Genomic DNA, 23,005 nt, shown 5'->3' with positions numbered 1-23,005 from the left:
CAAAAAGCTTCTTAAGTAGCAATACCCTACCAGAAATACTAAATCAAAAAATTTAATTTATGTTTGAATGTTTGCATGGCGAAATAAATATGTTGATATAAAGTTTGTGGTACACCACGTATGTAAATCTGAAAATAACTTTTTCTTGAAGTTTGACGACAATCAACGTCCATTGATCAAAAAGTCGAGAAACTCAACAGTTCTTTTCAGAACTACATACAAGGCGTATCACAAGCTTTATATTAACATAGACATTTATTATCATTTTCTATGCAACAAAATGAACATGATCGCAATTGATTTTTTAGGCACTCAACAGGAATTGAGTGAGGCACTCAACAGGAATTGAGTGAGGCACTCACCAGTAATTGAGTGAGGCACTCATGACTTTAAAATGCCTTCTGCATACATGCTTGATACAATAATTAATATTAAATTATATTAAATGTATTGCTATAAAAAAGAATCTGTAATTTAATAATTTGAAAATTAATATAAATAAATTACTGGCCTGCTTAAGCATTAAACAGCACCTGAAATTGTCAGTATAGTTTAAAGAAAGACAAATTGCTACCATGATCAGGTTATTTTAATCATCAAATCATCACTATTTACATCTATTCTCTTGCTTGGCATTTTCTATGATCCTTTTTTATATGACCTTCTCTTGTCATATAATATTTTGTTGCCACCAAAACTATTTTTCCATCATAAAAAATGTCATAAATGATCGAATAAGCATCTCACAGTCAAACCAAACTTGATGTGGTTCTGCAAAGTGCCACTGTAGAATCAAAACTGCATTAGGTATAAAAGTATTTCTTTGGTTTTCTTTTTACAAGAAATATATTGTACTCTCTGGAAGTTATCTTAATCATGGAAACACCTAATGCAATTATAACTTGCTAAAAAGCTTATATTAATAACCATTTAACTCCAGATTTTAAACACGGGATGTACACCATATAAAACACAGGTATTGATGCTGTGGTGTGTGTGTAAACTCTAGCTGATGTGAAAGGGGTATTAGATAAACATGCAGTCTTAAGGCCCATTTATACTAGGGTGATAACGATCGATGATAAATAGATAAACATACATTTTCTTTCATAAAACAAAAGAAATTAGAACAGTTTTCGTTCTAGAACTATAGGATAATCATTTATGCTGTATTTGATAAAAAAAAAATATTTTGTTGTATTGTCACGATATTATTGCTCTTACTAATCATGACGTCATTTGATTGGATGTGTGGAAATATCATTTTCATCAAAGGCAGCATAGATGATAATCTATAGTTCTAGGATGAAAACTTTTTTTAATTCTTTTGTTTTAGGTATGAAAAATGCATATTTATCTTTTTATCGTCGATCGTTATCGCCTTAGTGTAAATTGGCCTTTATATGATTCACAGTCGGATGTGCCAAATCTCACTGAACCTAATCAAATCTTATAAGCCCTGTGACACTTGTTCGATCATCTCTGGTATTGCATTCATATTACACTTATATATATTAACACATCATTTTGTGATAACATGTTAAAACCCTTTCTTCTTCCTGTGTTTCTTCTTATGCTTCCTTTGGTGGTTGGTGTTTGTGTTACTGTTAGGAGTGTTTTGTGTAGTCTGGCTTCTTTCATAGTTTTGAGCTTGACGAAACAATTCCTCAAAAAATTCCTCGTCACTGTAATATTAAAATATATAAAGATTTATATTATCTTATAGCATTCATATAGTCATATCCACACGTAAATATAACATTCATTTGGGGAATCCTTTAACAATCCAGGAACTCATTCGTTTTACAGACGAATTAGTCCTGTTTGGAAACTCAGCCTTAAAGCCCTTTTTTGGCTTACCTGAGATTCCACACATAAACAAGGACAGTAACAAGGTTTTTTCTTATGATCTTTTTCTATTACTTTATGTGGAACAATAACAATGAACTGAAAAATGGTGGCAGCTGAAACACACAAATGAATCTTTAGCCTTATAATAAAAAACAACAGATAAGAGAGAACATGCAGATTAGGGCATCTTTTTCTCATTCTCACAGATTTCCCAATCTTTATCGTTTCAAAATCAATTAATTGATATTCAGTATATCACTGGGCAGTTTAGAATTTCTTTTATGTCTGTAAATATATATATAATAACTGTTATACTTATATAACTATAAGTTATACTTACTTAAAGTCAGGTGGTGGTTGCGGTGGAGCTGGACGATTACGATTTTTCCTTATGTCAAACCGATATCGAACTGCATGAGCATTACTCTGCATCTGTCCTAAATTCTAAAAATCAACATTTCATACGCTATTATTTTTTCTGATGCTACAAGGATGAAGTCATGAAGAACAAGTGTATAGTTCATGAAAAACCGTTGGTCCTGATAATAAGCAAGTAAGTACGTATTGTCTATAAATGCATTGTCCAAAGCAAAAAGGTCAATTGTTGATTGGCCATAATGATCTAGGACTATATACAAGAATCTTATTTGCATGTAGAGACATACAATATATCTAACAAAAATATCAAATTCCTAATAAATTACTTCTACCTGCCATGTCTATTTCACAATCATATCTACCAAATTCTTAATTGTTCTAGCTGATATATGAACCTCTAATGGTATATGATATCAGATTTCAATACCATGTGATAATGCATGTGCAATCAAATTATGAGAAAAGCTATCAACTACTAACCTGACATTTGGCCCATTCTGTGACATCATAGACCTTATGATCCATACATGTGTAGAAATGCCAACGAAATCCCAAATGTGTTGACTCTGCCCAAATATCCCCCTAATTTATGACAAAAACATAATATGAAAGCATCATTCACTTACAAAAGCTTTCTCCCCTCAAATTAGCAATACTTAATAATAATTTATTAATTATGTTCTGAAAAACCTATAACTGTTGAACATTTGAAATTCAGCATAAAATGATAAACTTCTCATATAAAATATTATAAGCAAGTTGTAAGATTGGGGTGCTAGGTTGAAGTTCAAAGTTTGTGGCTGAAGGTTCATAGTTTTGAGAATCAAGATTCCGAGTTAGGGGTCCAAATTTTCTTTGCTTGATGTGCCAAGATGTGAGCCGAAGGCATCATACAATACATAACTAACTCTTGTTGGCCTGCATGTATGCACGAAAATGTTTAAAATACATTTATGCCCTCTGTGGTGCTTATTTTAATTATGGTGCTTAATCAACTATGCTAAAATTGTATGGATGATTGTTTGTTTCTATTTTGTACAATACAAAAGAAACAACAACAAAAGCAATGCACACTTACTTCTGTTGCAGCATGCCTTGCATCATGCCTAGCACAATATCTTGCAGCATACACTGGCCTATCAGTCACATATCTTTTATGCGTCCCACCACATACTACACAGTTTATCATATTTTCTCTTTCCTAAAAGAACAAAAAACACAGCAAATTACTATTTGTTTTTTTAAACTTTTAGTATTTATTGTCCTCACAATCATGTTAGTATTTTCAGTTCTGGCACCAATTGCACCATCATCATACCCACTGCCACAATCATTGTAATCACCACAATCGTTGTAATCACCACAATCGTTGTAATCACCACAATCGTTGTAATCACCACAATCGTTGTAATCACCACAATCGTTGTAATCACCACAATCGTTGTAAACCACAATCGTTGTAATCACCACAATCGTTGTAATCACCACAATCGTTGTAATCACCACAATCGTTGTAATCACCACAATCGTTGTAATCACCACAATCGTTGTAATCACCACAATCATTGTAATCACCACAATCGTTGTAATCACCACAATCGTTGTAATCACCACAATCGTTGTAATCACCACAATCGTTGTAATCACCACAATCGTTGTAATCACCACAATTGTTGTAATCACCACAATCATTGTAATCACCACCATCATCAAATCACCACTATCAATATCATCACTATGTAACCCTCTAAAATATAATGCTATCATGTCCCTTTATGATGTCACATTATGTTAATATTACCTCAAGTACTTTTCTAATCTTCCTGAACTGCTCGGTAAATTCTTTCTGTTGAATAATAAAACAACCATAGTAAAAAATTAATAATATATATTGATTTATTGTTAAAACATGATACCATAATGTACCATAGAGAAGAGATCAACGAATACATTCTATACATATATGCTGTTGAACAAAGGTTTTTAGTCGCGTGGACGCGACTCTATAGTTTACTATGTCGGTCGGTTGGTCGGTCTGTCTGTCTGTCTGTCGGTCCGGTATCACTATGCATTGTAGCACGCGACTTAATGGCTGTTGGCCTTTGTTTTTCTACACATTTCTGTGTAATCTCTACCAGACTTTCCATCCATGTCTGCCATCACCTACTACAGTATTCTCGCTATACTGTACTCAATATACTAAGTTGATGGATGCATTTCTTTGGAATACAGAAATATTAAATGCAAGTAAACAAAGCATTTACAGTAATTAAGTACTTCAATTAGAAAAAACAAAATAGCCATAGAAATGAAGATCAGTAGAAAAACAATTCTTACTTGAAACATTTCTTTCTGAGCGTGTTCTATAATTGCTTGATGAAACCCTGCTCGTTTAGCCTAGAGGAAAAAAGTCAGTAGCATGAGTTCCTGCAGGGTACAGTTAAGGAAGATGGGGACAGTTGTCTACAAGACAGGCCCTTGTCCATGATGAGACTGGTGCAGAGTTCATGGAAGAGGCATAACAAATTGACTTCTAAACTCTTAATACATAAATTTTCGTGCAAAACTGTTCATGAGGGTGTACACCCTACTAATCCCCCCAGTATAAATCCTTAAATACAACCCTACAAGTAACATTTATTAACTATATTTATTGAAAATAATACCCTATAGGCCTATTTCTATATTTCTAGGTCTATTTTTATATCTCTGCTATCAAGCATTTTGTTTCAATCTATACATCTCTCTGATATTTTATTGTATAGTAAGGAATAATATAAACAGTATACAATGACAGTATTTTAGAAATTCTCACTTTTGGGTATTGTATGTTGGTATGCTTGCTGAATACAATATAATCGTATATAGAAATTAAAATACAATACAGTTATTTAATAGTAAATATAAAAAACTGACATACTGGATCACCAATTACTTCAAATGCACGATGCAATATCTTGAATGCCTCCTCAGCTCCTTCCATTGTATTCTAAAAATAAAATAACAGTGAAAAAATGTATTAAATGATTCCCGCTCTAGCATAAAGCTCTGTCTACACTATCGAACTAGTTTGATAAAAAAAAGTGTGATGTGTTCAAATAATGGTAGTGATATGCCCAAATATGGTAGACATCATGTTCATATATGGGCACATTACATGCTTTTGTCGCATATAGCTTGATAGTGTAGACAAGGCATTATAAATGTACAAGCGCAGATTAGTAATGGTATGTATACATGATGTTTACATGTTGGGAGTCTTAAATGCAACACGATTAAACTATTCAAGAGTATATTCCTCATTTCCTGCTAGATATCAGTGCTTCTAGTAGTTTGATCTTTGATGATTTGTTTGATGATTTAATTTGATCACTGTTATTGCTAAAGCAAAGCCTTTATCAGGTGCAGGTACAATTTGCCACAATAGTTTACTACAAAACTATTACAGTCTGTAACATCCTTAATATTGAGACGTTCTAACCCCCAAGTTAACAATTTTGGTATGTTTACATTATTGTTAATGAGTTTGACACATTTTAACGGAGTTGACACATTTTAACTCATCAAAATATACCTTGTGCAATCGTCATATCAATGTTTGCTAGACGTGTCTTTCACATTCTAGCAACTAATCGGGTATAACTATGTATTAAATACAGAAATAACCTTCTTAAAAAAACAGAATTTAGACAGTAAACATGGGTATGAAAAATGTTTTTATCTTAACCCACAATTTCGGAATATTTGTCAATAATCTGGAGACTAGATGAAAATTTGGGAGGCTCCCGGAAAAGTCGGGAGGTTGGAACATCTGGAGATAAAAGAGGTTTTATCAAATCATGTTAATTACCTTATCAGGATGCACCAGAATACATTGTTTACGATAGTATTTTTTGACATCATCATCTGGTGAACGAGCTGATACGCCTAGTACTTCGTATGGATCATCTTTATCACATTTCAGCAACCTTTCCACTGCCTTGTCACCTTCAAAAAAACAAAAGAATACTTGTCTTTTTATGTCATGTATGCCAAATATGGTAGAGATATGCCCAAATAAGGTAGTGATATAACATCATCAAAGGCACATCATATTTTTTTGTCGCATTAAGTTTGATAGTGTAGACAGAGCTTTAGACCGGACTTCATAACATTATACTTGGTAAAACTTACAGGTATTAGTACTGTCATACTTTCTTATATTTTAAATATTATGTTACATCTATATCTTCAATATAGGCCAAAATAATAGTGTGCTCTCTATCACCGAAAAAGCATTCACTAAACAAAAGTTCAGTATTTTTCATACACTTCACAAATAATAATCATTTTAAATAAAAAGTTACAAAAACACAACATTATGAAAACTGTTGGGGTTTTATCAAATTTAAACTAGCAACCACCGGTTCATAAAACAGACCTAAATACAAAGTTAACACCAGCACTTACAGTGGTGTTTCCAGGGAGGTGTTAGTTACAACTCCCTGGTGTTTCTATAATAGTATCAACTATCATGTACTTATATTCCTTTATAAAATGAACTCAATGAATTCAACAGTGAACATTAGGGTTTATTTCTGTTTTTGTTGTTATTGTATTGAATAAACAGATCTATCTGTATTTGTATCCTAAAAACAGTTTTACAATCTGTTTTGGTATCAATTGTATTTTCACTTTTACCACAAATACAAAAATTGTCCTCAACTTATTTAGAAATAATTATGAGCCACAATGCATTGAAAAAATCAATGACAAAGCATTACTGTACTTTGGACTTTTATACTGTTGTAGATTTTAAATGTATATTAAATTACTTGATAATGACAATGATTAAAAGCATTTATGCTGAACATATTGAATACATTATTGGTAAGAATCATCTCTATTCTTAACTACTGTAGTATAGTATCCACAGATTTTCCACTGTACATTATTTCTATATCTGTCTTGTTAATGTAAAACAACTTGGGCTTAAAGTTTCAAATACATTTAAGTGATAAAATTTTACTATGAAACAAAAACAAAATTTCTGTTCAACTGAACTGTTGCTTATCTTATGGGGGATTTCCATATCTGAATATAGGCTGTTTACCACTAGACAACTTTATTCATGTGAATACAAAATGGTACTCTATCTTTTATGCGTATGCATTCATGCTTCCACCTTCCAAATCTCTTTCTGCAATAATTCTAGTTCCTTTTCTCTTCAGAGAAATGTATAGCAGTTCAAACAGTTTACTTTTTGAGAAAAATTGCGCAACGCAACCAATCGAAGCTCAGGAAATGAGTTGTCACATGTTCATGAGCACTCATGCAAATTCAACAAAGCAAAAAGAAAATTGCAGCTATTTGCTCTTGAAGTTGAAAACAAATACAAAGTAGCCCAAAATAGGGTAACATTGGATTCGCACAAATAAATTCGTCGAGTGGAAAACAATTTTAATAATGGCAACTTACAAAGCTAATCTAAAATAAAGCTCTGTCCACACTATCATAGTTTGACAAAGAAAGTGTGATGTGCCCAAATATGGTAGTGATATGACATCACCATGTCCATATATGGACACATCACATTTTTTTTGTCACTTAAAGTGTAGACAGAGCTTTATTCATCAGTTTTATTTAATAGCTGTATATCTTTTACCTTCTGTTGGAAGTAAAATATTCTCAGATGGCCCTAAGGTCATGATGTCTTCCATAGTCAATGTTCCATCATACGCCCTGAATTTGTTACCACTCCGTTTCCTAATCCACTCCATCAGCACTTTCAAGAATGCCATTGTGTATATAAGCCACCTTCTGCAACTATAACAAATTACATACAACATGAATATACATACATTATGACAACTTAAGCTCTGTCTACAATATTAAACCAGTTTGACAAAAACAGTGTGATGTGACCAAATATGGTAGTGATATGTATATATGTCCATATATGGGCACATCACATTTGTTTTCACAAACTTTGATAGTGTAGACAGGGCTTTACTTCAACAAATAAAGCATTGGTAAAATACATAAATGTAGTATTAATTGTTATTGGTGAATTGAGGAAATATAGAGGCCGTATATAGACCCATGACATCCTCACTTTTAGTTTACTGTACTCTTTTAAAAGTTCATGTGTAATTTAAGTACAGTACAGTGAGTATGGCTTTATATCATATCCAAAGGACGAGACAATGAGACTAAGAGTTAAAGGCATCTTGTTTAGAATACTGAAATATGGCACAGAGAAGGTCTTGACCCCTTGCCCCATGACCTAGCATATCACATGCTAGTGAATGCCATTGAAAAGTTCAGCACACTGTCACAAAAATATGGCACCTTGGGCTTTTTGATGTTTGCTTTTATTCCAGTCTATTTTTAAATGATTTTCACCCACTAAACTAGGCAATTTGAATACTTAAAAAATTTTTTACTATACAGTACTACTATTAAAAAACACGTTCAAATTCACCTTTGTAATTAATATACTTACATGTTAAAAGCAAAAGACAACAAGACCAGAAACAAGAAGAATAGGAAACCAAGGAACCACACCAGTGCTCTCATGATGCCAAAAAATAGTTGCTGCAGTGCATCACCTAAAACAAAACAACAGATTAATGGTGGACTTCTGATTGGTGGACACATTTACTACATTATTAGAGTTGGGTGGTATATAAATATGATATTAAATACAAAATAGATAAGATACAAAACGATAACCTACCGGAGCCATCAGCTGCTTCTTCTCGGACTTCTTCCTCCATGTTAACATCCATCCTTTCATCATTCATTTCCATATGACTCCGTCGTTCCCGGCTCCTTCTACTGCTGGGCCTATCACTTCTATCAGCTCTAGCAGACCTATGTCCATTGTCCTGCTGGTTTTGAGGTTGGTTAGCAAATTTCGGTTTTCTCCTTTTCTTCGATAAGTACCTTTCATTGTCGCCTTTTGGAACTGGTTTCTTCTTGATTGGCTCTGCTCGAGGCTCACCAGCGGCACGAGAAGCAGCATCTTCTGATGATTGTTTCTCAGCAGGTTTATGGTTATGATTTCTTTGTTTGAAATCTCTTGCAGCATTAGTGTTAGACTGAATGTCATTAGAACTACTGTCACTATGTTTGGTCTGAGGTGAAGTAGTCTCTTTAGGATTATTTCTACTGCTTTCTGGTTTTCCTGGGTTTGATGAATTATCACTTGTCATTGGACAGCCTTGATCAGGGGATGAACGTAGTCTATGTGGTGAGAAAGTTTTTTCACTATTACTAGTTCCTCGTTTTCCTTGGCTTAATGGATTGTTACTTGTGATTGGACAGCCTTGATCCGATGATGAACTTAGTCTATGTGGTGAGACATTTCTTTCAGAACAATTTCTATGTTCTCGTTCTCCTAGGCTTGATGAATTCTTACTTGCGATTGGATGGCTTTGATCAGGTAATGCACTTAGTCTGTGTGGTGAGACATTTCTTCCAGAACTACTTTCTCGTTTTCTTAGACTTGATGAATTGTTACTTATGCTTGGACTGCCTTGATCTGATGATGAACTTCGTCTATGTGTTGAGACATTTTTTTCAAAACTGTTTTGATTTTCTCCTTCTCCTACGCTTGATGAATTCTTACTTATGCTTGGACAGCCTTGATCCAGTGATGAACTTCGTCTATGTGGTGACACATTTTTTTCAGAACTGTTTCGATTTTCTCGTTTTCCCAGACTTGATGAATTGTTACTTGTGATTAGACAGCTTTGATCAGGTGATGTATTTAGTCTATGTGTCTTCACAGAATTATTTATATCTTGTTTTCCTGGGTTTAGTGAATTCTGATTGATTGAACTGCACTGATCAGGTGATGCATGTAGGCCAACATTCTCAGATCTATTTATACTGGTTTGTTGTTGACGATGTTTGCCTATGTTTAGTGGACTCTCAGTTCTGATTGGCCATTCTTCATCAGGTGATATTACTCCTAATTTTCTTGCTATTTCCTGATCAAAATGCAGTTTTCTTAGATCTAGTTCCTCATCTTTGAATTCTGTATGAGATGAAGATTTTTCACTGTTCATTACATCTGATTGTATGGCTTTCTTTACATCGGCAAATATTCGCTTTGGATCAAAAAATTTGTTTTTGTTTGCCATTGTTTCTGTAGAACTAGCAGGCATTTTCTTAGTCCTTTTCCAATTATGGTGAATATCTGTATTAGAAGTAGATTCTAAAGGATTGTTATTAGCACAATCATTATTGGAAAAATTAGGTAAGAAACCAACTGAACTCAAATTGTCACAAAAATCATCACCTGCCTCAAAAGCATCGATATTAACATTGGATGGATTTAAATTTGTATCCGAGTAAATCGTTCTGGGTTTATAAGTAGTATTTGATTTCGGTTTGTGTCGTCCAAGATTTGAATATTGCCCAATTGGATTGTTCCATACATGATCATTGATGGAATCACAACCTGATGTATGATCAAATTCTTGCTCCATCTTATAGCAGAATGAAATGTTAGACTATCGATTTTTACTATTTTATGAGCAGTTGGCCATTATAGCACTATATAGCTATTAGTAGGTCTTTTCTCTACAATTACATCATTACATATTCTGAAAAACAAATAACAATTATTTATGCACTTTCACAAATCATTAGCCACCTTGAAGAGTTAAAGGCTGTTTTTTTAAAAATCTTGATTAAGGGTAGGTGGATCCAGCAGGGTAGTAGTGCTATATGGTGCATTTCCTCCTTTCTTTTAAAAAGAAAAGAATACAAACACATTAAAATAGTTTTATATTTAAATTCCTCTAATAATAGGCCTATTTAGTGCTCCCCGTTTCAACCTGATTTAATGTAACAATCCAAACTATATTCAATATTTTTCTTTTTTCTGGAAAAAATAAAAATTGCCATATATTATATTATTTAAAATGATAATTTTCTAAAAGCGAAAAATGTAAAAAACAGTAACTGAACGCCAGGTGATCTGTTCTGTGTCTGTTCAAGTTGTGTTCAGAACCAACACACCATAATAATAAAGGATGATACTAGCTTAATCCCTTCTTAGGCAGGTTTAAAGGTTTGCATAGGGTATAGTTAGTATCACTACCTTTCTCTATAGGCTAAAGATACGAAGTATGTACAGCCTAGCTAGTAGTTAAGACGGGCAGCGATGGCGGGAGCGAGGACGACTTCCCTATTTAATTGACCAGAAGCCTAGGGCCTAGCCTAGCCCGCCCTAGCTAGTTAGTAGGCCTCAGAACAACATACGATTACCTATAATAAGTAGCCAGCAGTACTACCAATATTTACCTAAGCAGTTCCAGAAATATTTTAATGATGAAACTACAGATATATATCAGAAAATATGTTCGTGATAAATGACTACCATTCTTTAAAAATCCACTGTAATTTCCCAGTGACTCGATTAAAATACGGCTAAATGGAAGGATCGGAGAGTTCGACCAAAGTTCATAGGTTGTTTGCTAGTCTTTTAAGTACAGTCGTTTTTTTTAAATAGTGGGGGAGGGGGATGGGGAGAGACTGTGTTGTAATTTATGAATAGTAAATGTTTGTTAAAGAGGTATACTTACTTTTGTTAAACTTTAGTTCCCTCATTCATCTTTTGGAACTCTCACTTTAGGAAATGTTTTTGCAGCCATGAAAAAAATGATTAGCTAATTTTTTACCCAATCAGATAATAATTTTTTTTAAAGTGTGCATGATCATACCGAACAACAACAACATATATCGCATTTATCTAATAATTATCTGATTGAATGAGATATTTATTAAAACCCTTCCACAGGAACTTTATCGATTAATTTTTACTGGTACAGTATTAACTTTTGCCTGCAGAAACACAGCCTTACGCCTACAACTAGACTTTCTTTACCGCGTAATATACTGTATAACATAATAACATGGTTCATCAATTTTGTTTGGAGATAATATCAAAGAGTATTTAAATTATGGTCTATAAAAACAAATGTGAAATAAATGAAAAAAAGAAACCAAAGACTTTCTAAAATTCCAGTAGCAACGCTTTTCAATTCGTAGGTTTGAGGTTTCAATAGATCCAATCTAGAATAAAACTGGCTATAACTTTCTAGTATTTTAAATATTTAATTGATTTTGTAGGCAGTACCAGTTAGTTAGTTAGTCGGAAAAATGGAACAATTGGATGGAGTGGTTTGATATTGCAATGATCCAATCTAGAATAAAATTAGGTAATTTTCTAGTATTTTATTCAATTCGGCAGCAGGAAGTATCCAAAAATGGAGTGGTTAACGGGTTTCATCCAATAGATAGAATAAAACTATGGCAAACTTTGTAGTATTTTGAATACAAAATATTTATTAATACATAAACTAAATACAGGTTGTTTAAAATGAATACATTAGTGTATGGTTATACTGTAGGTTAAATACAATTTGAATTGTTGATTTAAATTATATTACTTTTAAAATACACATGTTCCCGTTCAATTAGGTATATATCTTTTGCAGCTTATTTATACTTTAATTACAGTCTAAAATTGTACTTCATAGTCAAATACATGATTGTCACAAATAAAGTTAAATATTTTATATTTTACATATTACCAATTAAAATATATTATCATTATTGATTATATGAGAATAACTTATAGAATTTATTTGTAGTAGGCTATGCCATATATTGCATGAATAATATTTCTAGTGCAGAATTACAAATGGTATGTAAATTAATGTTAAAGTTCAGTTGCAATTATTTAAGATTGTCTATGGCTATATATAATATGTCTAGCCTAGTATCACAATACAGACAGACCATCGAATTTAGCTGTATTACATCAGCCAATCAGATACGTTGAACGGTGACCAATTTTAGTAGTCCTACCCTAGTTTACTCTCTAGATGTATTTATAATAACTCTATGCTAGATTCAGACACCATGCTCGATTCAATTATAGTCCTAGTGTGAACTGTTTTAGGTTTATCTCCTGATATTCTTTTATGCTTTTAATATATTCATTGTCAAAGCAATTATAATCCCCTAATTTACAGACCCATGGGACTGTAATAGGACACATATTTATATTGATATTAAATGAAATGAAAAAAAACATGTTAAAACATCACAAAATGTGCAAATATACAAACATTTACATATAATACATACTACAATTTTTAAAACCTATGCAAAATAATACAATACTGGTGGGTACAAAATCCAGTTCCAATTTAAATAAATGGTAAAATGAATTTCCAAGTTAACTAATTGGTTATCTTAAGATATACTACTGTATTAACACTATATTGCACAACACAGCAAAATTAGTATACAATAAAATTACATTTTGATGTATTTTATATACAGAAGACATTTGTATTTGTAAATTTAAAAATTATTATCTTTTTCTCTAAGTTTAAAAAAAACTACAGTATTTATCTGGCAACATAATGTTTGTGAAACTAAATTGGAAGATATGTATTTAACTACCACTCTTTCTGAAAAATTACAGTATTTCAAAATGATTGATCTTTTCAAAAGGCACTATATAAATCATGAATAATATAATTATGTATCAAATAATTGATATGCAATATCTTAATAAACTGATTAGTAATATCACTTACTAAAACTAAGTTTCCATTATGAAATAATTCAAATATTTTTTTTTTATATTAAGAATTTTAAATGCTGTTTTGGTAGACAAATTATCATTGTATTTGGGTGTAATGTCTTGTTACAAAACACCTTCGTCATCAACTCCATTTTAATTTCCTAGTGTAGGACACATAAAGATGATATTCAACTGTTTTTGTTAACATTATTACCATTTGTCTTTTGGTATATTATCTTTGTTGTTTTAAAACGTTGTAAGTTACTATTCTTCGCCTCCTTATTAGATTCTTTAATAATACGCGGGTTTTGCGGTCCTCTAGTAGTTCTCTCCGAAGATGATGAGAATGCTGCTCTGTTGATATAGCTTGTCAGAAGAGAAGTTCTCGTGGTGAATTTTGGTTGCGAAGAGGGCGACGATGGACTACGCATTGCAGATGTTGTTCGTTTCTTCAGTTTCGGTTCGGAGGTCTTCGTAACCAGAGGTTTGATAAGTGGTTTGCGGCTGTTTGGGCTTTGTGATCGGCTTCTGTAGCTAGTAGAAACAGGAAGTTTTGAGGGTGGTGTTACTTTATTTGATGATGATGCTAGAGTGTCAAGCTGATCAAGTGCTGTTAGGCTACAGCTAGCAGTGACAGCACGTTCAGGGCTAGCATGATAATGATGACGTTGAGGACTACATGAAAAAGAGAAAGACACAAAGAAACATACAATGAAGATGACAACATAGCAATAATGAAAACACAATGACAAAAGTGTTCAATGATAAAAAGCACACGATTACTGATTTAAGCGACATGAACAAAATAGAGGAATGCGAGTAATTTATAAATATAGATACTTTACAGAAACAGACTGCATATATATGTACAGGGTGGTCGAGGGAGTTGAAACAGAAGTGTTCTATGATGGGTAACAGACACATAACATAAAGCTAATGTGCTTCATGATATTAAGTTGTTTATAACTTTATACAGATGATTTTAGAAGAAAAAAAAAATGTTCTTCTAAATATTAAAACAAGGCAACCACACCATTTTATGGCCAATGGTAATTTATTTTGATAAATCATGCTACATAATATATTTTGTTAATTTTGTTTCAATGAGGACTTTAAAAAACAAAAAGGGAGAGTCCCAACTTTAGCAATTGCCTCTGATATGTTCCCATCTGGACAACTCAAGTATGTAACTGCTTTCTTCTATTTGATTTGTTAATTATGTATTGGTAGGTATTGAAAAGTTAACAAAGCTGAAGATAAATTAGCATGCACAAATAAAGATTTACGGTTATAGAAAAACCACATAACAAGCAAATATAATTCATTAAAGATACATTTAAGAACATTTTTAGGTGCTGTCAAAATGATCGAGAGATGCCTATAAGTCTCCCTGCCCCATCATGATTACAGTTTCTGTACAGTAATACTGTATACAATGAAAATTAATACTTTAGTTATGTTAAGTTTCTGTTTAAAAAAAAAATAAGGGAATTTTATATTATTCAAATCATGATGTTAAATCTGTAACAATAGCATTACATTAGTGAAAATGATATTGATATAAGCATAAGTAATGTCGGATTATAATATATGCAAATATTTAAATATTTTCATTATAATAAATTAAGGCTTTTAAATACACCATGTGTAATAAACGGTAGAAACTTTAAAATGTTCATAAAAGAATTTTTTTTTGGCATCTTACTTTTATAAATATTATTAATATGTGTACAATTAGCATACACACTTAAAACCAGGTGTCATTTTAAAATAAAGCATTATACATTATCAATATTATTTGTCAACAAAAACCAATAAGAGGAATAATAACAGGTGTTAAAATATTCAAATTAATGGTAATTAATCATTTATTATGCTTGACTGCCCAATAAATAAATATGGATAATATAATATTGTATATATAATACATGCAATAAGTTTAGGGATAGAATGCGCAGTATTAAAGGGTAATCATCAATAGAGGGCGTGCTACTACCAACCTGTCGCTAATCAGAGTCACTCCTTTGTAGAGGGGAGAAGTAAAAAGAAGAATGAAAATTTATTGTCAAAAATGTATTATGAAAATCTGTAGAACAATTAAACAATAAAACAGAAAGATATGTCAGCAAAGAACAACAAACATTGTGTTTCAGTGAATGACAGAATGAAGAAGATTGAACATTTTATTGTTTAAAAAAAAGAAAAATCTGTAGAACAATATAACAGAAAGATATATATCAGCAAAGAACAACAAACATTATTGTGTTTCAGTGAATGTGAATTCATGTGAAAAATATAAAACATGCATTAGAATAGAAAGAAAACACAAATCAAGTAACAACAATTATTGTATTGGCACATTATTATATAAAGTATAGGCCCACCCACAAATTTAGGGTAATTTTTTATCTATGCCTGTGTATAATAGGTTACTCATAGAATTTTGCTTCATAGTATCATACTGGTAAGTCCCTAAATGGTGTTTCAGAGTCAGTTCAGTTATTATTTAGATATTTAATATTATTTTAAATTAATTACAAAAGTGATCAATTCAATTAGTTTAGTGCAAATGAGATTATCATCATTGTCACAGTGCAGTGGTGTCTTTTTCACAATCATGTTACATATGCCATGTTTTGTTATAAGACTTTTACAGTAGAATTCGTCATAGTGGGCAGTGCTATTCAAGGGACACGCTTATCATTATCATTGGGAACTCAGTTTTTGTAGTCGTCACAGTCCCAGTATTATGGCTGCCGTCATCATCAATTTTTAGTAAATACAACATCTCTAACAATTAACTATGCTTACCTTGTTGATCTTTTCTTAAGTTTATTCTGAAAAGAACAAAGCATTTTAAAATGTAAAAACTGCAAACTCAAGATTTCTGTTTTCATTACACATTTTACATAATTGTGATTAATATCATATCAATTAAAACAAAAGCATTACCAGTAATTACGTTACTTACAGATGTGGGTGACTTAAAATTCAAATGAGCATACAGCAAAACACCAATATCTTTGTTTCCGGTTTCCATGGCAATAGAAAATGCATCACTACCATCCTATAATAAATAAATAAATAAAATATAAATAAATAAACAATAATCTATTGTAGTAATCCTATTTTAAAATAAAACATTTAAAACATTAACAAACCTTATATATTTCACTAAGCACATTTTATAAACCAATCATATGTTTATAATTAATAATAACATGCATACAGCAAAACTTAAGACAGTAAACATGCCACACCTAACAACAGCTAGTAAAATACATGCCACACCTAACAACAGCTAATAAAACACATGCCACTTAACAACAGTTGCATATCCTTACTTACAGTGTTTGAAAAGCACAAGAAAAAGATAATTAACAAACATTGTTATTTGGGGGAAGAGGATGTAAAAACAAATATATTAATAATATAATACATACATTAAAACCTTATAATTTACACATTTTTCTGCCATAAGTTTAAAAAAATGTTCAAAAAGTAAAAAAGAAATACATTTTTATCTTTAAAAAAATATGTTGTGGAAAATATTATTATGGTGTTTTTATCAGAAACTGTCAACGTTTTTATTATCAGGTGGTTTTAATTTCCCATGATTCCCTGCATGATGCTTTGGGTATTTCCGACGTGACATGGCTGACCTATCCAGCAAACAGGAAGTCTTTATTGACTGGCAAATCACAGCCCGCAGTTTACAAAGATAAAGCGTAGAATGAAAACACATCCTTGCCAAGCCTCGCGCATAAGACACACATGTGTGACGGAGCATATCTAGGCCAAGCAGAAGGCTATAAGCTTCACTTCTGCTAAGGTGAAGGAAATCTAGGCCACTATTTCAGGCCTAACATTAAACTAACATACAACATATCATTGACTTAGCTAAGTGCTGGATGGAAGGTTAACATATTAAAACAATAGGATTTTTAGGGTCTTACAAGTCATCGTTACAATTCAGTTTGGTCTTTGTAACCTCCTTTTAAAACAGCAAAGTAATTCTATATTTAAAATGACCATAATCAGGATATGCGCAATGAACATACTGACTCAGTTATAAGACCACATGTCTCGTACAATTGAGTTTGGCCGTAACCCCTGGACTAAACCAGATGAAACTTGGGAATCTCTAGTCAGGAGACATACACTCTTATTCTTTGTTAGGTCCTATAATTCAATTTCTACTGTATCTTTAGTCTTCAAATTTTGTCGACTAATTATTCTTTAAGTGACAGTACTGTACTACATTTTGAATTTGAAAATTAAAAATTAAAGCTAATGTCTTAAAGGTTCTAAACTCATTAACTCTATTGCAATTGTATTCGGCAAAACTAGACATTTCAAGCAAATGTACTGGCGTCAATATGGAGAGTTAATTTAGTTGTAGTACCATCTAATATGTTGTGCTAAGCACAGACATGGTTAATTTTAGATCTGGTTTAAAACCAGACTTTTTTAGTTTCTGGAAAAAAACATAAATTCAGTCAGGAATAACAGGTACCACAAGTCAAGTCAATGCTTCTGATTCTGTTGATTAAACAGAAATGCAATAGATTGACAAGTTACAAACAGTTTAAAAGTCACTGACATCATTAGCTCGCATGCTGTTATCTTACTAGCATCCTTCATCACATTTTCCTAGAAGTAAGAAGTATTCTTAAAAGTAACAAGTAATGTGGCATTTGATGACAGCTTAAGTTAAGTGCTATGGTTAAGTTAGTTCTGTCTGTATGCTGGAAAAACAAGTCACAACAGACATCATCAATTATTCATTGTAAGGTAAAACCCAATAGCAGAATCACTATACTTCAAATGGTAGATACGGACGGGGGATACAGAAACAAAATATTTTTAGAAATTAAAAAAAAAAATGTATATTATCACAAACTAACATAATTAATTATTCTCATTTTCAGAAAAATTACCAAGGATAGCCATAAGTGAGTTCATTCACTTCCTTCTTAAAGGTGGTAACCATGTTCCCAAAACAAACATATTCACACGATGCACTACACAAACAAAATGTTTGTACACGTCTTTTGGAGTGGGGTTGTTTTTTGTCATGAGAAAAAAAATTCTGGCATCTGAGAGGATTTGAACCCAGGACCCTGGAATCAGTAGCTGAGCTGTGAATCTGTAATACATGTGAAGAGTGTAATTTCAAATCATTGCATTGTTTCATACACAAGCCTTTGAGAACCTTAAATATGATCACAAATACCATGTGACTGTGTGCAGTGTGTTGTTAAATAGTGCAGTGGTGTTATGATCATACGCATTCATTGCGCGAAACCAGTGATGCATGAAAACCTTGTTAGCGCCCCGCAAAACTTACGTTATCAAGAAGCGTGGGATTGCAGTCAGCCTCGGCTAGTAGCATCTTGACTATATCAAGATGGCCATGTTCGCTGGCACACATCAGTGCTGTCGACCCATCCTGCTCGTAAAGTGACAAAAACATTTTCAAGTTGTTGCAAACATGCAAACTTCCCATCACCCATTTATCTTATTTTGCATCAAACTCTGTTTATATTTAATATGTTAATTATGTTAATATTTATGAATTTATAAAATTTTATCAATGAATCAATTATTAATTAATAATTTGACAAAAAAGGTCAATGCCTATTATCTGCTCCAGGTAATATTAATTAAACTTTGCCAAACAAATATTGTTAATTACTAAAGTTAAAACAATTTGTTTAAACAGAATATATTAATTATTAAATTAATATTAATATCACTATTAATATTATTATTTCTTTATAATTAGTATCTTATTATAAAACAGAGTGTGTTACAAATAAAGTTTATTACTAATAATAGACAATATATAAAAGAAAATATATATGAAAAAATATTAAAATGCATTCACCATTGTAAAATCTACAAAAAGTCATCGAATAAGTACAGCAGTTTTTAAATTTAATTAACTTTATAATTTAAGATTTATGGCTATAAATTTAAAGCACAAGAAGAGATATATTTTATACATGGTTCAGTGACTACAACAGCACTTAGTGAAATAAGAATAAACTATTACACAAATGAAAAATCTTTTACATCGGGCAAAACAGAACAATTAATCATTTGCTTGTGTTGAGCAAAAATTAAAATTTTGACTGATGCAGAGCATATATACTGTGGTGCTTATTCGATCACATCACAGCAAATATATACAGTACTATACACTACCCAAAAACCAACATGCCATTATAAGAACAACAATATATGTTAAGGGACAAAACTAAAATGTATACAGATTTGAAATACAGTGTTGTAGGCAATACAATAATATATTCAAAGAAAAAAATATTTATAAATAGTAGGATTAGTGTGAAAGTTACTGAACAAAAATGTAAGTAATACGGTTTTTTTTAGTCAATGATTTATAGGATGTATTTAAATAGTAAATTTTATCCTTGCTTTTATAATTGCTTTGTAAAAAGTTAAAAATAAATACAGAAATGTATTTAATTTAAGCTTTACTTTAATAGTATAAACACAAAAATAAACAGTTCATTTGTTTTAAAAATTTACCGTAAAAGTATTTCATCTGATTTTTATTTTTGCTTTGTTTTATGTTATATTATATTGTGTATTGTTTATTAATTAAGTTTTTATATTTTTCATATGTTTTTATTCAAATTTATAGAGGACCCCTTAATATTAGTTCTTTTGTAATGAAAACTGAACAGGTTATCCTCTCTAAAGATGGTTAATAAAATAAAGGATAAAATGTCAAGTGTTAAGAGCTTTTCTTGTATTATTGTACATTTTAATATCCCCTGTTGCGAATATGTTATTTTACCTCATCCTGAATGTTCAAGTCAGCCTTGGCTTCTAACAATAACTCAACAGTCTGTACTCTGCCGTGGCTAACTGCCAACATTAACGCTGTCTGACCGTCCTGTAAAAACCAAGTATATTAATACATTATTATTATACAATATTTTAAAAATAATAACTGTAATATTAATAATACATATACTATTAGGAACAGCTAACATTTAGAATTTAATCAATTATTAAAATTCAGGTATATTTTGGTTATTATATAAAAAATTAAGGTTATATGGAAGGGGGGGGGGGGGTGTCTTGGGGTGGTTGGAGCATGTAGAGGGTTCATCGCCACCCTCTTCATTCACCAATGCATTTAACAACAAAAAATAACTCCCTTAATTTCAGTATGTTATTATTATTCTACGACAACATGGCTTCCTAAAACCCAGACACTGAATCCAAATGATCTTATACACAACAGTAAAAAACGCACTCTCTTACTACAGTAGAACTCCTCCTATAGGACACCATTATAAATGGAAAATGGCTGTATCTATCTTTTTATCATGGGCATCTGATAAGACTTTGAAATACAATTAAGCACTGAAGTCAAGCACTCTAGAAACTCATTTCTTAAAGCTCAAATCTTAATTTACTATTTACTGTACTCTCCTTAAAAGTCCAAAGGAATTGGTTATCAGCTGGGTAGTAAAACACCTTTGAAATTTAACTACAATTTGAATTAAAAGAACTGCCTTTAATGCTCTAGATAAATTTGGGATTGAAATAATTTGGGAAACAAAATCAGACAGTGAAAAATTAAATCAATGAACATACTAAGTGTCTAACTCCCTCATAGCCCATGTAGGAAATATTATGTATGTATAGATCAAGAAATACAATTTATTCGTATTCCACAAGAGATTTACAGACATCAAACAGAAACACAAGTTGCGCTTATAAAAATAAACAAACAACACGTTACAGCGGAAATTATATTTGCTTTAAAATGCTGTTACATCTGTATTGTACTCAAGTATTTGTCACAGTAGTCACTTTTTTGCAAATTACAAAAGTAAACAAAAAACTCATGATTACTGTCTGAATCAAATATTTGTAGTCATCGACTCTTTCCAAAAATTATAAACAAAAAACTAGCCCTGTATTCATCCTTAATATAGTTAGGCGAATGTGTTAACTTTGTTGTGTGAATAATCGACAATCACTCTCAGACTGATGACCTTTTATGATTGGTTAAGTAACTAAATTTGTTTAAATTTTATAAGCACCTTATCTTCATAATTTTGCTTCACCAAAGTTAATAATCGATGGTTTGCCCATATTAAAAATAACAAAATACATATATAGTATAAACAATCACATAACAATTAAATTAACATAATAAAGAAAATATAAAGCATAAGAGATGGGCCAGCATTATTCAACAAGTATCTTAGGGAGTGGAGTAGAAGCTCTGGCACTTTTGAACATTGGGATTGAAAGGCAAAATTGTTAACAACCAGCCTACAACTCCACTAGGTATGTTAACAACTAATCTACAACTCCACTACGCACGTTAACCACCAACCTACAACTCCAATACCCACGCTAACCACCAACCCCAACCTACAACTCCACTTAGCACGTTACCCACCAACCTACAACTCCAGTAATAATTTAGTAAAAGAATGTCTTTCAAAGAAAGCCAAGGATCATCTTATATTTAAATGTTTTAGTACCTCCAAAACCAGGATATGTACCAAGATCAAATGAGCATGGTATTGTCAATGGTGGTATAAAGTAAGGTTAATATTTTATTTCTCTAGCGTTTTCTATCATTCTCTCTCTCACAGGATGTGAGTAAACTGCAGTGTACCACCTGCTGTAAGTGATAATAGGCAAACAGGTGAGTTTACTAGCAGTATTTGTTAAACAAACACCAGATCACTTGGGAAGGGCGTGGTTGGCTGTATACATATGTTAACCTTGGTGGCTATATAGCCTATTATTATCAAGTTATCAAAAAAGAAGACATATGAGCTCATTTCAATTTTTTTAATGTATGGACAGAATGACCAATGCTATCAGAGGCTGGATGATAACATGTTAAAGAATCATTTTGTTAACTCTAAGTGAAAAGCCATTGCTTAAGATAAAAAATAACCAAAAAATATTTTGCTTAAGCGCTGCTTAATGTTTGTGACTTTAGGGAAAAAAAGATAAATGCCAACCTATGTGTCATAGCCATGACATTAAACCTACCAACAATTTAACAGAACTCACTGAACTTTAATATTGCTGTGACGTTTCTATGTGCTTTTTATACTGTATGATGGAATGTATAACAGAAAACCATATGGTTTTAGTTATCTTAGAACATCAGTT

General features: G+C 31.8%; 2 protein-coding genes across 8 annotated transcripts in view; both read right to left on the bottom strand.

Annotated features, from left to right (window-relative positions):
* Positions 1-329: 329 nt before the first annotated feature.
* LOC144844181 (uncharacterized) lies at positions 330-11,630 on the bottom strand. Its single transcript, XM_078700937.1, has 12 exons — positions 11,527-11,630; positions 8,948-10,823; positions 8,714-8,819; positions 7,874-8,034; positions 6,080-6,216; positions 5,150-5,218; positions 4,567-4,626; positions 4,031-4,075; positions 3,308-3,430; positions 2,710-2,811; positions 2,192-2,295; positions 330-1,685 (listed from the first exon to the last, which is right to left on the bottom strand). Exons 2-12 carry the CDS (start codon positions 10,704-10,706, stop codon positions 1,541-1,543), a joined length of 2,811 nt encoding a protein of 936 aa, XP_078557063.1. The 5' UTR covers positions 10,707-10,823; positions 11,527-11,630; the 3' UTR covers positions 330-1,540.
* A 923-nt stretch (positions 11,631-12,553) lies between these two features.
* Positions 12,554-23,005, bottom strand: part of LOC144845182 (uncharacterized) — a 51,679-nt gene continuing 41,227 nt past the window's right edge. For 5 of the 7 annotated variants that reach the window (XM_078702345.1, XM_078702352.1, XM_078702346.1 and 2 more), the window contains 5 exons: positions 20,649-20,747; positions 19,173-19,274; positions 16,794-16,889; positions 16,634-16,659; positions 12,556-14,497 (listed from right to left, as the gene is read on the bottom strand). In XM_078702345.1, coding sequence (XP_078558471.1) covers positions 14,011-14,497; positions 16,634-16,659; positions 16,794-16,889; positions 19,173-19,274; positions 20,649-20,747 — 810 coding nt within the window. In that variant the 3' untranslated portion in view covers positions 12,556-14,010. Of the gene's footprint in view, positions 14,498-16,633; positions 16,660-16,793; positions 16,890-19,172; positions 19,275-20,648; positions 20,748-23,005 lie in introns of all 7 variants that reach the window. The other 2 variants (XM_078702350.1, XM_078702349.1) reach the window with 2 other exon arrangements.

Source organism: Antedon bifida, chromosome 6 (assembly GCF_963402885.1).
Source record: "Antedon bifida chromosome 6, ecAntBifi1.1, whole genome shotgun sequence".
NCBI classification, from domain to species: domain Eukaryota; kingdom Metazoa; phylum Echinodermata; class Crinoidea; order Comatulida; family Antedonidae; genus Antedon; species Antedon bifida.
This window is presented reverse-complemented; position numbering and strand designations above follow the sequence as displayed.

Bases quoted from the DNA above. Each gene is read 5' to 3' on its own strand.
- LOC144844181 (XM_078700937.1), bottom strand. From the start codon at position 10,706: ATGGAGCAAGAATTTGATCATACATCAGGTTGTGATTCCATCAATGAT. The intron at 8,820-8,947 runs GTAGGTTATCGT...GTTTTGTTTTAG, and splicing joins AGAAGCAGCTGATGGCTCCG to GTGATGCACTGCAGCAACTA. The intron at 2,296-2,709 runs GTTAGTAGTTGA...GTTGATTTTTAG, and splicing joins CAGAATGGGCCAAATGTCAG to AATTTAGGACAGATGCAGAG.